The sequence below is a fragment of the Haliotis rubra genome, unplaced genomic scaffold (assembly GCF_003918875.1).
Source record: "Haliotis rubra isolate DU_JTF1 unplaced genomic scaffold, ASM391887v1 Scf834, whole genome shotgun sequence".
NCBI lineage: Eukaryota > Metazoa > Mollusca > Gastropoda > Lepetellida > Haliotidae > Haliotis > Haliotis rubra.
The window spans coordinates 281,499-298,216 of record NW_025767562.1 but is presented as its reverse complement, the minus strand read 5'-3'; the positions used below and the strand labels follow the sequence as shown (position 1 = coordinate 298,216).

The window sequence follows — 16,718 nt, the reverse complement described above, 5'->3', positions numbered from 1 at the left end:
GCATTGATTTCTTAACAATGAATGAGGCAGCTAGCACTGGTTTTGTATGGTCTTATCGACATTTCTAAATCAATTCGTTTTGATCAGATCAGCCCACAAAGACATATATTCAGTAAGGAACTGTACATATCTTTAGTTACCTGAAGACACGAAGATGGATGGACATGTATACATAATATTTGTTTTCAGCTTCTGCGGTTACAAGCGTCAAATTTTCACACAGAGAATGAGATCCGATACAGATTGTTGGTTGTTGAACACAACCGATTACTAATTCCACCTGTGTATCTCATTTTATAGACCAGAAACATGCATTTTATTCTCTTTACCGGAGTCTTAGTCCTATCTTGTGTAGGATTAATCTGTTGTGGCACTTGCTTCAACGCGTCTTCGGTTCTGGAGGTAGATGCACACATGGAACATTACGTATTTAGGAAAGTGAGGTCACCGTCCGTCTATTCCTGTGCCTCAGAATGTCTGATGTCATCAGTCTGCATGTCCTTCAACTTTGAGACTTGGACTCGCACCTGCGGACTCAACAGCAACAGCAGCAACGACGTGGCCATCACAAGCCACCCAGGATGTTTCTTTAGTGACATCAGATACTGGCCAAAGGTAAAGTTACTTTATTCTTCTTACAAACAAGGACATCGTAATATGAAATATTTCACAATGTTTTGGATAGTTAGATTTCAATTTCTTTGCCATAAACTTTGTTTCTCTTTTGACGCTAAACTCAACAATAGTCCAACCTTATGAGGACGGTCTGAAAAATGTTTGTGCTATTTAACAATGTTTTGGTAAATTGTGTTTGAATTTCTTTAACTCATTAAGCCCGAGAGCTACTTCACTACTCAACACCTGGAACCCCTCGCTGATTGCCCACTCGCTGTGCCGAGATTAATTAGTGCTAATCACACCTGATTTCCCTGGTAGGTTTCGGGGATGACAGGAAACTGTCTAGTCATACAAAGAAGTCCTGATTGTTTAATTGTGTCGTAAAGATATATGTTGGAAGAAAGCAGGTGTGAATACATATCGTGTATTGCAAAGTTTTATATAATTTTATTGCAAGCTTTTCTTGTGGACCTTTGGCGGCTTGTACATTTATATTTTATCACCATTTGCATGTATTCTTTGTATGTATGAGATGAGACACACAAACAAATTCTCCCTCTCATATCAGTGTGTGAGGTTAAATTTTACAAAACATCTATGACAATGACATACTGTAAAGATTAATTTACTTACATACTTTATCATCTTCGACGAAAATAGCGTTTTTGCCGATACATTTCTAGTGTATACGAATTATTTTAATGAAAGTACTATTACACTAGTCTGTGTCTAACAGAGTACATTCATAGCTTGGCACTTTGTTTCATCTAGATTTAATGCAGAAAACATACGTGACCATACAAACATACATATAAAAATGTATACTACATATTCCTTGCATAGAAATAAAAAAAAGAGTCACGTGATAGGGCGTCATCAAATTTCCCGAACAGAACGTTCGGTATCTCAACTGTTCAATATAGCGGCTGGTCATATGTTATCTGTGACCAATCGCATCATGAGATACCTGTCACAGAGGAAAGGACAGGTGATGGGGCGTTGGCGATATTTCTGAAGAGCACGCTTTGTCACTCAACAGCTTGGATAGAGATTGATTATTGGCTATATCGTTGACCAGTCGATATGCTTGATTTCGGCTTTATCAACTCAAGCTATCATGTAACAGGTTGTGTCTTGTAAACATACACACTGGTAACGATGTATGAAATATACACATAAGACAAATAGGAGTAGATAGACACTTTGGCGAGTTTATTTGACCTCATTTTAGTGTTTTTCGATACGTAAAACAAAGTGATTGAAATCCAACCACTGAGTAGAGATAGTATTTATTTACATATGGATTTTATGCACACAACTAGTACATAAAACATAATGGTTTGCTGTACATGTAAATATAATCTTCACCTTGATACAAATGAATATCCAAACTAAAGTACATGTATTACAGAATTCACGAAATGACAGTATACTGAATTATTATAGTGTATAAACTTGCAGTTGACCCCCACCCCTCCAAATAATTATGAAGGAGGGCGTGCCTATATTTATACTGAATGCAAACAAGGTTCATAAGATTACAGATGTGCATGCATGCATAAACATTACAGAGAGGGGCGTGACTCCATAAAGCAAGTTGTCCAATGATGTAACAGCGCATCTGTTTATTTTACACTTGTCACGGGACAAACCTTTCAACAAGGACGTAAATACATATGCATTCTACCGGAGGCTGTTATTTCAAGGTCGAAAGAGGTGTTCAATTATCTCATTACTGTAATCTGATTGAATGATTATACGCATGTGTATCGATACCGTAGCTGATATACTATCCAGCTTTTATTGACGATGGATCAATAGAGACTGAGTTCATTGATACACGTGATAATTACACCGGATTCGATAATTACAGAGATCAAATAGAAAATTGTAAATTGCATAGAAAACTTACAATTCAAATCAACATGGAACTTTCAATCTGGACAAAAATGCTTGAAATACCTTTGTATGGTTACATGTAATAACTTATGATATTACTGTGGTCTATGTGTGAGAACGTTTTGAATTACCAACTTACTGTGTTTTGTAATAAACGTAGTAAAAGATTTCATTGTTGTAATAACACTGACATGTATATAATTCGATGCAAAGGCGCGATATTCGATTAGGTAACATGGTCAACTTTAGATTATGGAACATCACTACAATATAGTAAGCTTCAAATTAGTAAGTTAAATTATGTCTAATCTATTCAAGCTTGGATATATAATTATTTGTGTTTATACATTATGTTTCATTATATGTTTCATTATATGAAACATGACAACGTTATAATACCTAAAATATAAATTCAAACTATTCTATTGTGTTTGAATTCTTTGTATGTCCTTGAAATTTCGTATATTGTTTCCTATTTAGGAAGCATAATCTTCAGTAACCTCTAAACCATTACATCTAATTCAATCAATGTGCATACGAAGTATTTTAGTATGAAGAATACCAGACACTTACCTCTGTAAAAACATCATAATCCCCTTTCTCGCCGACATGTGTTCATTTGCCAAACGCTGTACAAGCCTATGATAATGATTAGCAATTGTTATTAAAACACTTTAAATACTTCTTCTGATTGACACTAAAGGTAGCATCTCTCGCAAGAAAAGCTAATATTTGCTCAGTACTACTAAATTGGTTGAAATAATAGGTACAGTGCGATAAAAGTACAACACACATGTGCGTCTCTCGCTGAATAAGAGGTGCTTTCTGTTGACCAATATATGTGGCTCTCTCTCTGAGAAACTGCCAATTACCTGCCCCGTAAACACGTCTCTCGCTGTGAGGAGCTGATTAATGTGCCCCATATATGCGTCTCTCGGCCTTAATGAGTTAACGCAAAGCTAATTTCCCCACACGCCAAATTAAACAATAGGTGGTAGGGGTGTCTTTATATCAACTCATATTCCTGATGTATTTTCTCTGCTGTATTTTCGCTGATGATGTTTCAAGTGTAGCAGATACTGCGTTACAGCTTCAACAGAAAATTAATATTGTTGAAAAATTCTGTGCAGAGACAGGAATGGAAGTCAATCTGAACAAAACCAAAATTATTGTTTTTAGGAATGGTGATCCTCTCCGTTCTAATGAAAAGTGTTTTTTAGATAGTGAACAAATAGAAGTTGTGAACATGCTGTGTGTTCACTCCTAAGCTGTCATGGACTAAAGTCCAGTCTTGTTTAGCAGCCCAAGCAAGTAAAGTTATATTCACCATCTATAATTACCAAAACCATTTTGGATATATTAATCACAATGACATTTTAAAGATATTTGACTCCATGATTACACCTATTCAGCGTTATAGATCAGAGATGTGGGGAACCACTTATTGCAAACAAATTGAAACTGTACATTTTAAGTTTTATAAGACTTTTCTCAAAGTCAGCAAGTATACCAACAATATCATGGCGTTTGGAGAGTGTGGCAGACTCTCACTGCAATATCGCTATACCTCTAGAGCAGTAAAGTACTGGTGCAGACTGATGCAGCTTCAGCACCATAGACTTGCTTAGCAAGCAAGTCCAAATGCTTCAATCTCTTGATGATAATAATAAATCTACCTGGGCATCACATATAAGAATAATTCTTTTTCAATATGATTTTGGGTTTGTATGGATCTCGCAAGAAATTGGCTGTATTAAAACATTTATATCTAACTTCAAGCAACGATTGTATGACTGCTTTCTTCAATATTGGCGCTCCTCACTTGACTCTTCATCTAAATGTAAATACTGTTCACAATTTAAATCTTTACTTAATGTTGAACACTACTTGTTCTGTGATCTCCAATCATATCAGCAGAAAGTTAAAGCTATGTTCCGCTGTAACAACTTTAGACTAGCAGTGGAAACCGGTCGCCACACAAATGCACCCTATGATCGACGTCTCTGCCTCTACTGCCACTCTGTTGGCCTAAACTATGTTGAAGACGAGATCCATATCCTACTTATCTGTAGCAAATATTCTGAAATAAGAAAGCAGTGTTTCACAACCCACCAGACCTACCCTGCAACAACATAAATAATAAAGAAACATTAAGTACATTTATCATCCAAAACTGTGTTCCACTGGAGATATCGCTTGTGTGAGATCAAACGATATCTCCTAGGAGATATCGTTTTGACAGTAGATTTTGTACAATGCCCTGACAATGCTATGACGTCATGTACTTGATGACGTCACAATGCTATGACATCGCTGCACTGCAAGTGTAATGGCAGTACTGTGTTGAGAGATGTACATATTTCATTGAAAATTAATGAAAAGTGATTTTGGATGATAAATAGAATCTCACCCTCGTGTCTTCTGATATCAAATATATCAACACTCGTTGATAAAAGTTAAAATATCCTCGGCAAGCCTCGGATATTTGCAACTATATCAACTCGTGTTGATATAATTGATATCAGAAGACACTTGGGAGAGATTCTATATTTCTCTCCGCTGTATTAAAACTAAGAAGTAAACCCACCACTACAATCAACTGACCTTGTATTTCAATCGTCATCCTACATCCAGCATGTATGTATTATTTATATTTGCATTATGTTGTATTATGGGCCAATGAAAAAATTTATATCTGTCTGTCTGTCAAAATATGTTTCCACAGACGAAATATTTCTCCCTGTAGTTATCTATTGATTTTGTGTAAGATGCCCACTTAGATATCACTTAGAAATGTGAGATACTGGTTTTGAAAGATTTCGCCGAGCAGAATTTCCACAACGTTATTTTTTTTATTGGATGCATCCTAACCACATGAATGCATTGTTTCAAATAGTTACTTGCTGGCGCCTGTTCGGAGACTCCTTGTCCAATGTCCAGATGTCATGTAGATCGACTGAGTCGTGTATCATGTGAAACAGGTAAGTAATTGACTGTAAAAGATATTCTTCTTCTTTGTTCATAAAATGTTACTGAAATCATTCGGCTTGAAATCATGTAACAAAATAGGTCATTCTACTTTTTTGTTCATAAAAGTATGTTGACATCATTCGGCTTGGGCTGAAATCATGTAGAATCATAAGAAGATGCTTGGATCAATTTACCCCAGGACAGAGTGTCTGCGTGAGGAATGAGTGAGTGAGTGAGTTCAGATTTAACGTCACATCGGCAATATCTCAGCCAATCGTGACGAGAACAATGTCATTAATATCAATATAAAAAACAATAAATTGAGAAAATAAAAACCTGTCATCTAAGGACAGTAAAACTACTAGAATATCACAGCTCTTAATTTAAAACTAGTACGCTTTCATTAATATATATCACTACAGATACCAATACAATATAAAACGGGGCTATAGATCACCAGCAACTGAAGGTAGATCACCATACTAGGGACCATGGGGACTTACGGTACTTTTGCTACCTGCATGGACCCTAGCAGGATTTACATCATCTCTTCAGCAGCTGTCAATTGTAGGAATAATTATCCAAAATTAAAATAACAAAATTACTCCGTTTTAAAAAAAAATGGTAAATTTATATGTACATTGAAAATTTTGGGACTTACTTACCCTCTCAGGAAGACAATAATTTTACAGTACTTTACACCACCCCACCCCCCACCCCCCGATGATACAGCCACTAACAATCTGAGTTACTAATGTAAACTTCCATTCATAACATATTTATTTATTTACAAATCATTTAACAAATCTAATTATTTTAAAAATACAATAACTAGATAAGAACTTATATTATTAAAAAGATCCTTCATAGTTCGTGATTTGAAATAGTTATCCCTTGTGATGGAATATTCAACACAGTAAAGCAAGACATGTTTGATCGTGATTCGTTCATTAAAAGAGAATCGGAAAAGAATATGTATTGTTTATGTTTAGCGTGTCTTTGAATATATTTAAGAGCCGTTAATATGGCGTTTGCTTCTGCTGTAAAAAAAGAGATGTTATCCGGTAGTCGAGAAGATATTGTTCTGGATCCAATGACAGTGGCCATGCCACAGCGCCACCATCCTTGAACCCATCTGTAGATAAGGATTTGTATGTATTATATTGTATTTTTATGTGATTATATTCTTGTTTATATTGCAATTCATTTGTTTCTGATCTCTTAAACTTTGTTAGAGTTAGGTCAACTTCAGGCCTCACTAGTTGCCAAGAAAGTAGACGGGAAGGAGCTATATTTTCCAGCTCAATGCCGGCAGCAGAAATGAATGGTTTAATTCTTAAACTAAGAGGCGGAACAAGAGAAGACTTTTTGTTGTAGAAATCCTCATAAATAGGATTGAAAAAACAGTTAAATGCAGGATTAGGCTCGTTAGAATAGACTTTTGTTGTTATATATACGACGTTGGTTAAGTGATGGCTCATCAGTCTGAACATAGTGACTGTCAACAGGAGAAGGCCTTGGTGGTGGACAGAATAAAGAAGTTGTAGGTTGCTTTTGCAGGCTCCACCATATACGATGGAGCCACAATCAAGTTTAGATCGCACCAATGATCTATATAGGTGAAGGAGGGTAGTTTGATCCCCTCCCCACTTTGAATTTAACAAATCAAGTGCCTTCTGGAATTTAGCTTTAAGGGATTTAATATGTGGTAGGAATGTCAAATGGGAATGAAAACTAAGACCCAAGAATTTGGCCTCCTTCACAACTTTGATGGGAGTGCCATTTAAAAATAGTTCAGGGTGCTTATGCGGTTTGTATTTACGGCAGAAATGTATTGGATTTGGATTTAGAAAATTTGAAGCCGTTTTCAAGACACCATTTATTTATTTTGTTTAAACATAACTGCAGTTGCCCTTCAATAGTATGCATATTTTTACAACAAGAAATATTAAAATCATTCACAAATAATGATCCATCAATTGAATCATTTAAAACCTTTGGTAAACTATTGATATTAATGCTAAACAGTGTGACATTCAAAATACTGCCTTGAGGGACACCCTGATCCAGATTGTAATGATCAGACAGGGTTGAACCCACTCGGACTTGAAATTGCCTGTCTTTTAAAAATTGTGATATAAAAAGAGGCAAACGGCCTCTCAAACCAAAATCATGTAAATCCTTCAAAATGCCATGCTTCCAGGTCAGATCATAAGCTTTCTCAAGATCAAAGAAAATTGATACAGCATGTTGTTTATTTACTATAGCATTTTTAACAAAGGATTCTAAACGTACCAAATGATCAATGGTACTGCGATCTTTCCTAAAACCACATTGAAGATTTGTTATAAGGTTATTGATTTGAAGATACCAGGTTAATCTATTATTCACCATACGTTCCATTGTTTTAGAGACACTGCTAGTTAGAGATATTGGTCTGTAATTCGACAGATCTGTATGATCCCTGCCAGGTTTTGGTATTGGGACTACAATGGCATTACGCCACGAGGGAGGAAAATTTCCGGTCGTCCATATTTGGTCAAATATATCTAAAAGTGTCACCAGATATGGTTCAGGCAAGTGTTTCAGTAGCTGATAATAAATATTATCATCACCCGCTGCAGTGTCATGAGCTTGCTCAAGAGCTGTATATAGCTCATGTAATGAAAACAGTTCATTTTAGTCTTTATCATTATTTGATTCAAAATTAACTTTTGTCTTTTCCTGTTGTTTCTCATATCTCTGAAACTCAGGGCCATAATTTGCCGATGAAAATGTTTTGGCAAGAGTTTCGCCAATGTTATCAGTAATTAAATTATCACCATCTTTAAGATTTTGAACAGCAGATTTTGAACCTTTGCCTTTAATTCTTTTAACCATGTTCCATACCTTGGACATTGGCGTACGTGGGTTAATTTTGGAGACATAGTTCCTCCAGGATTGCCGTTTGTTTTGTTTGAAGGTACGACGTGCATTCGCATTAAGTATTTTACATTTGTTTGGATGGCAGTTGGATGGTGACGGAAATAATTTTCTGCCTTTTTCCTCACTTTTCTGTCTACAATCTGTATTAAACCATAGCTTCCGTACATGTGGAGTTGTAGAGGACTTTGGTATACACTCATCAGCTATTTCATTTAAAAGGTCAGCAAAAGTCTGAATGGAACACAGTTACGTCACTGAAGCATTCAGGTCGGAGTTTCGATTTATATTTCGAAATAAAGACCAATTAACCTTTGGAGAATCAGATGGAGTTATTTCTGACAGGATAGTTGGGAAGTGGTCACTTCCACAAAGGTCATTGTGAACAGACCAATCAAATTGATTGAGGAGGTTAAAATCTGCAAGAGACAAATCCAGAGAAGAATAAGTGCCAGTTGCAGGATGCAGATAGGTGCTTGAACCATCATTATATATACACAGGTCATTATTGGAAATTAAATCTTCCAGTATTTTACCTTTAGTATTAGTGTTGGTACTGCCCCAGAGCGGGTTGTGCCCGTTTAGGTCACCCATAAAACGCAGGGCTTCGGGAGTTGATCATAGAGTGCTTGAAGGTCAGGCTGCTGAAGTGCCGATGAAGGAGGAATATATAGAGAGCATAACGTAAATGCCACACCCAGAGTAAATCGCACTGCAACAGCTTGGAGATTAGTGTTAAGTGCAACAGAACTGTGAATAACATCCTGTCGTATAAGGATAGTAGAACCATCAGTGGCCCTATCACCTTGGGGGATAATGATAGGCTTCAAACTGACGTAAGCTAAAATTATCTGTCTGTTTCATATACGTTTCTTGCAGACAGAAGACTGATGGTGTTAAATCCTGGATTAATAGTTGTATTTCATTAAAATTGGTCCGTAGTCCTCTACAGTTCCACTGTACGATAGTTTTAGAAAAACTTATCTCTTAGGTGGATTAATTCGGGATCTACCCCGCACATTTTTCGAGGGCGACATGCTGTGTGGCCTAGAATGGAACGTCCATGTCCACAAGTGATCCGTATTTGTTAAATAATTTTATTTTATCATCTGACCCTTTTGGGGCTCTGTCACTTTGTTTTAATTTAAGAATCTGGCTTCGGTTTGCTTTTGCTTTGTCGTTTGTGTTAGATTGAGACCTTTGAGTTGACTGAGATAATGTGTCACGGTCATGAGATGGTTCTGCCTGATTTGGGCCGTGACAGGAAGTGGTTCTGCAGTTTGTGTAGAGATAGCAGGTGACAAAATCTTAGGAGAATCGGTTTTGTACCAAGTTAAATTCGTCGGACAGCTTACATATGATTTGGCTATTGGAAGAGTTGAATCAGACGATGTTTTGGCTATGGATGTATAGGTTTCCATAATTTCAGATCTTAAGACAAGCTTTTTGGCACCAGGAAAACTAATGTTTTGGGTGAACTCTATCTTATTGATCTCCATCTGCTGTTTCCAGATCGGACAATCTTTTGAGAACGATGAGTGTTTGCCTGCACAGTTGGTACAGTTCTTAAAGTCACTGTCACAATCTTCTGTTGTATGGGTTTTTTCTCACCACATTGAGCACACACAACAGACAATGTGCAAGTACTAACACCATGAATAAACTTCTGGCATTTAAAACACCTTAAAGGATTTGGCATGTAGGTGTCAACATTAATGTGACAATATCCCGCCTTTACTGATCTGGAAGCATTTGGAGAGGAAAACGAAAACAGGTACGTGTTAGTGTGAATGGTTTCTTGGTTTGTACGTGTTGTAAAACGCTTAACGTGTGTGACCACTTGCTCTTTCATTTCTGAAACAATATCAAGTTCAGACATGTCGGCAAACAATCGATCTCGATCTCTGATGATTCCTTTGCTGGTGTTAAGTGTTCTATGAGGAGATACTGATACTGGAATGCCGACGAATGTTTCAGTAGTCATCAGGTTAGTTGCCTGTTGTCTTTTGCTGCACTCAACGAGCAATGCACCTGAACGTAAACGTTTGATATTTCTTACGTCACTGGCAATGCCTTGTATGTCTTTATGTATTGCAAAAGGGTTCAACTTTAATCTTGTGCTATCTTGAGTCTCAATTACGAGAAAACGTGGCCAGTAATCAATGAATGTGGACAGTCGTTGGTCGTTAACATCTGGATCAGTACCAAGTGGACGTTTCGTTTCTTTAAGTGGGGTTTCGTATGCCATAGTTAGTTTTTAATGGTTCATCATCCGAGCTCCCCACCCTCCACGGAGTATCACAAGGACAATACTAAACACAAGCGGATATCTGACTTGCAACATCAAGGATACTCGGATGATATACTCCAGCAGAAAAACTAAAAGATTAATTCTTCTACCAGATTGGCCCATGAGCCACCCCCTTCTGGCAGAAGACTCTAGGCAAAGTTCACAATAAACATATTACAAAAATCAAATGATGTTACATGAACAAAGGAAGCCAAGACCAAAATTTAAACAATTGCAAATCAAATTTGTGCAATGACATAAAATCCATGCACAGGGCCTGGCATGACCAGCCAATTGATTGAACCGGGCCCATTCAACCACCTGTCTAGGTGAAGTAAGGGGCGAAGTGGTGTGTTGGGCAAAGGAACACTGTTCCTGGAACCAGTGTCCTCGACCACCAGACTCCCGTCCTCCACCGACACAGGGGCGCAACACACGGCAAACAGGTTTCCCAATTCGGTCTAACGACCAGTACTGAGGTGCTGTGTACAAATATGCCCCCGGGCCCACACGGGGGGTTGAAGAGCTCTTAGCGTTACGCAGCACCCACCACGAGGAGGTGGCTCTTCACGGGTGCCCTTAGGGAATGAACGGGTGATTGTTCAATAAAACTAAACGAACGTAATAGATCCACATACACAAATGCATAGCTATATATATAGCTATTTCTGCTGTTCTCACAAGGCAAAGTTACAGTGAAAATGGCCAATGTTTTATATTAAAATCAATGTCAGTTTATCACGTACTCTTGACAGAGTTTCAGGGCTGTGGTGCTCCACCTACTGTTGCCAATGCTGAGGTGCATTATGATGGTGTGTACGAAGGAGCGGTTTCAGTATACACTTGCAGGGACAACTTCATGTTGTGCACCACAAGTAACAGCAGAATATGCCAGTCAACAGGACATTGGAATGGTTCTATTGGCTCTTGTGCTCAGTACATCTGGGACACCCCGGTAAGCTGGTTATGATATTAAAGTTTTCACGTGATGGAGAGGTGAGATGGACTCAATAATATCTACTACATAAAACCTGTGGACGATACCATAAGAAACTACAGAAACTAGTGCAGCAGTATGCAAGAGCTGGAAGAGCTGAATCGTATTTGATCTTTGGAATTTGGTCCGTTTCCATCCTTTTGTTGAAAAATAAGTGGTAAGACGATTGCATGTATCTCGACAGGACAGGGAAGAAATAATGTGAAGAAATATGATTTCATTCAACACCCATCACAAAATAACCAGATGCAGGAAACAAAAAAGGTTTACACACAACACCAAATGTACTGCCACGACAGAGATAGATTAAAGATAATAAACACTAATTAAGAGCAAAAAAAAAATATAGCCTTGAAATATTGATTATTGTATGGGCTAAACGTTTTTGCACAATTATGAACAACAAGTTCGCATATATTCGATATATAACGTGCGATAACAAGTGAGTATTGAGAAATGGGCGAAGAAATTACCGAATTTTATATGAAACGATTTCTTAGTTTCAACAGGGGATTGTCGTCCAGTTGGTCTTACCTTGTGGGAATTCCAGGAACTTCACTGTGGTTGTAAACGTCACGCCTACGGCCGGTACAAGGTAAAGTATTGACACTCCCAATTATGACACTACCAATTAATTTGACGAAACGAATTAGTGCACGCAATCAGGTATATAATGCCATTCCCTAACTCAAAATTAGCATTCGGTTTCACACACAGACCTCTAGGTTTCAAACGCATAAATTTGTTTCATTGATAACAGGAATGATACCATATCGAACAGAAAAGCTGGAAGAACCATAATATTGTTCTGTTGTCGATCTGGAAACATTTTCCTTAGTACACACTAGCAATTTCCCCCTCCTTTCAGAGTACAAATGGACTTTCGCAGAGGAGAGAATATATTGTGTCATATCGGCTTCCGACTGGATGAAAATAAGCTGGCATTCAACTCATTCACCTCTGGTGTTTGGGGAACACAGACTGATCTAAGCCCAGTCCCGTTAGCAGTGGGTACCGAGTCTCTGGTGGAGATACGACTTGACCAAGGAATGTACATGGTATGTTCTTTCTCACACATCATGTTCTCGCTTTGTCACGATCCGATTAAGTCAGCAATTACTCCGTCTGGCATGTGCTTTATGGGTGGACGTTTCTCTGATCGATAGTTACATACGAAATTGATGACCCGGTAACAAACATCCACCAAATGCTGTCTAAAATGTCCAATGCATTTCTGGGTGTTCCTTTTCGTGATGCAATAGTAGAACAGACTCTCGTACATGCAGAGTTTCCATACAATGCAAACATGACAATGGTTGTGTCTTTTCTGTTTATCGGTTGTGTCATTTCTTCGAAATGATTTGCTGTACAGATGAGTAAAGGGGTGTTATGCCTATTGGAAGCTATATCATGCCATGTCACATTACTCTGGGACGTGATCTTACGTTTTTGCCACGTACGCTTCTGAGAAGTCTATCAGCACGGCTGTAATCCTACCAAAACAAAAAAATAGTCAGTGTGCATTTGGATTACCGTGAATGTATCGCTAGATGCAACGTAGCACAGCGACGAACGTAATCATTTTGTGATTTTGCTCTCAATAAATGCGTACGTAATTCCCCAAACATTTCAAGTAAATTTAAGTCTATCAGGTTTTTAATCGCAGTATTTTTGTCATTTTAATGTACGGCTAAATCTCAGCATGAACGCCAATGGCTGAAGGGATGGTGTAAATCCAGCTAGGGTGCATGCAGGTAGCAAAAGTAATGTAAGTGCCCATGGACCCTAGTATGGTGATCTATCTTCTGTTGTTGGCGATAAATAGACCAGTTTTACATTGCATACATTGTCCAAAATAATTGTTCACATTTATATATATATGCTAGCTAGTTTTAACCCATTTTGTGATAATATAGTCATTTTACTGTCCTTCGTTGACAGGGTTTTATAAATTATGTGTATCTATGAATATAGAATTTGTTTTAGTCGCAAAAATGCTGAAATATTGCCGATGTGACTTTAAAACTTAACTCACTCACTCTCTCAATAAATGCAATTATGCAAACTATCATTTCTGAAAACGAATGACTTGCGAGTTTTACACTAAATTTTACTTCCGAGACATTGGGGGGACATTTTGACAATAACTAACGAGTGACGGAGAATGAAGATTATCTTTCCCGTGTTATACGAAATGCATGATTCTCGAGCCCTGGCGAGAAAATTGTATAAAAAATATAACGAGGGAAAGATATTCTGTCATTCCCCGTCACGAGTTGGTTTTTGTATTTATTACCCATATCAATTTGCAGTCTAAATATCGCTAACATAAAAACGTCATTCCTCTATGAGGATGTTGGGAATCCCTATATTCCAACGCGTTTGATGCGACTTCTTTCATTGGCTGGAATCAGCCAATCAACGTTCACCTAAAGGTGAAACTCCCTAGGGACTTACAGGAAAAATACTACCGTGTGTCCTCTTTCCCATGTGGGTAATAAGTGTTGTTCTTTTGTTCTTTAAACTTTAAACGAATATAAATTTCGGGTACGCATGATTGTATTATTATTTTCATTCTACTAATTTGAAAGCATATAATACCTTTATCTTTGTTCTTGTATGACGTCCACTATCAATACGTTTGTATGTTGTTTCTTGAACATGAGACAAAAGTATCATTAATGATACCAAAACGACGAATGGGTATGATTATATATTTGTATTTTTATTGACACAAAGCGATAATTTTTATACTTAAGTGATTTAAATTAGTGTCACGGTTGCACTGCATGTGTCAGATTCGATAATCGGAGCTGTACACAACACTGTAATGACATGAATTCATTCATTCTTTCAAAACCGTTTTCAAATGAATCAATGATATTTATGACAAACTAATAGGAACTTGAATACACTGGATAATAGAAGATGTTCCATTTGCTTCTTTGCAGCTTGCTGTAAATGGTTCAAGTATCCACAACTTCACAGACATGTACCCAGATGAGATCATAGAAGAAGTCTACGTCAGCGGGCAAGCCATCGTCTCCGCTGCCCACATCACAGTGTGACCTCAACACAGACTGACTCTCGGTAACAATCCCTGCGAAACGACAACATGCAACAGATTGGCTATCAATACATTACCTTTGATAAATATTTTCTATTGGAAGAGCAATGATTTTTCCTTTCGCAGACAACTGGAGCAACGCATGCCATTCTATCGCATACCAACGCCAATACCGGCGTCATGCTTAATGTCAGTTTTGGCTCACCCAACATTAAATGGGTACCCGGTAGGAAGATATACTTTTAACCCTCCATTGTCCATACGGCAGCATGGGATGTATACCCTCAAGGGAAATAACAATGGATATCGCGTACATGCTAATCCTAGCGCTTTGAGAATGGTTAGGGTGGATTTGGCGCACAACATAATCACAGTATTGTTAATTTCCAGACGCATCGTTTCAGATCATAATATCAAACCCGGTGAATTAAAAGTTAGTTCTGTTTAAGAAATACACTTCGCTCTAACACTATGTCTTGGGTAATAGAGCACGCTTTCGCCCTGAACTGTAATAGTTAAAGTACGCAGGCGTCCGAGTGCTTTAACGTTACAATAATTCAGAGCGAAAGTTTCACCCCTACGTTAAGCCGTGAGAACAAAATATAAACGGTTTGAAGACGGTTTACGTTCGGTTTAAATATCTTCTTTTTATCATCTTAGTTACATCTGTGACTAACGTAAATCGTATGTGGCAATATGAACGTCGCACTTCTACTACCAACGTAAGTTTAGATCAGTACATCCAGATGAAGCTGACAAGTCATGCGACATTCCAAGGTTGCATTGTGGGAATGTAAACATTGCGAACGTTGGTGTCGCTGTGTATAGAGAGTCGATCTGAGACTGTGATGATAGCCGGGTGAAGCAACTGCAAACCCCAAAACGGTTTGAGTTTACTGTAGGAATCTGTACGAGGCGAAGATTACTGACATGTACCGTGAGTGAGTTAAGATTTTAGGTCTCATCGGCACTATTTCAGCCATATCGTGACTAAATCAAGTTAAATATATATAAACAATTAAATGTAAATTATAAAATCCTGTCAAGGAAGGACAGTAAAACATTAGATTATCACAGATATAAATATAAAACTAGTAATTAAATCTAAAATATTTTAAATATATATTATTTATTGTTTATATTTACGGTGTTTATTAATATATTTAAGAGCTGTTAATATGGCGTTAGCGTCTGCTGTGAAAATAGAGCTGTTATTTTGTAGTCGAGAAGATATTGTTCTGGATCCAATGACAGTGGCACAAGCCACCGCGCCACCATCCTTGGATCCATCTGTAAATAAGGATTTATATGTATTATATTTACTTCTTAATTGACTAAATTCTTGTTTATACTGTAAATCATTAGTTTCGGATTTTTTAAATGTGGTTAATGTGAGGTCAACGTCTGGCCTCACCAATTGCCAAGGACGAGAAGGAGATATATTCTCCAGCTCAATTCCGGCAGCAGCAATGAATGGTTTAATTCTGTGTCCAAGAGGCGGAACAAGAGAAGGCTTTTTGTTATACAAATCCTCATAAAGAGGATTGAAGACACAGTTAAAGGCAGGGTTAGATTCGTTAGAATATAGTTTAGTAATATATTGTAAAGATAATTTTATACGGCGTTGGGTAAGAGAAGGCTCATCTGCCTCGACGTAGGGACTATCAACTGGAGAAGTTCGAAATGATCCAAGACAAAGTCTTAGACCTTGGTGGTGAACAGAATCAAGTAGTTTAAGGTTGCTTTTGCAGGCTCCGCCATATACGATCGAGCCATAATCAAGTTTAGATCGCACCAATGATCTATATAAGTGAAGGAGGGTAGTTTGATCCCCCTTCCCACTTGGAATTGGAGACAACCTTTAACAAATCGAGTGCTTTCAGGCATTTAGCTTTAAGGGATTTAATTTGTCGCAGGAATGTTAAATGGAAATCGAAAATTAGGCCCAGGAATTT

The 16,718-nt window shown here is 37.6% G+C and overlaps 1 protein-coding gene across 1 annotated transcript; it reads left to right on the top strand.

Annotated features, from left to right (window-relative positions):
- The first annotated feature begins 78 nt into the window (after positions 1-78).
- On the top strand, positions 79-15,704 carry LOC124262382. Its single transcript, XM_046696864.1, has 6 exons — positions 79-615; positions 5,414-5,498; positions 11,455-11,654; positions 12,197-12,291; positions 12,565-12,754; positions 14,648-15,704. The coding sequence occupies exons 1-6, from the start codon at positions 310-312 to the stop codon at positions 14,762-14,764; spliced, it is 993 nt and encodes a 330-aa protein (XP_046552820.1). The 5' UTR covers positions 79-309; the 3' UTR covers positions 14,765-15,704.
- Positions 15,705-16,718: the final 1,014 nt, after the last annotated feature.

Excerpts from the sequence above, each read along its gene's own strand:
- LOC124262382 (XM_046696864.1), top strand. The coding sequence starts at position 310 with ATGCATTTTATTCTCTTTACCGGAGTCTTAGTCCTATCTTGTGTAGGA. Across the intron at positions 5,499-11,454 it reads TCGTGTATCATGTGAAACAG|AGTTTCAGGGCTGTGGTGCT; the intron begins GTAAGTAATTGA and ends TACTCTTGACAG. Across the intron at positions 11,655-12,196 it reads AGTACATCTGGGACACCCCG|TTTCAACAGGGGATTGTCGT; the intron begins GTAAGCTGGTTA and ends ACGATTTCTTAG.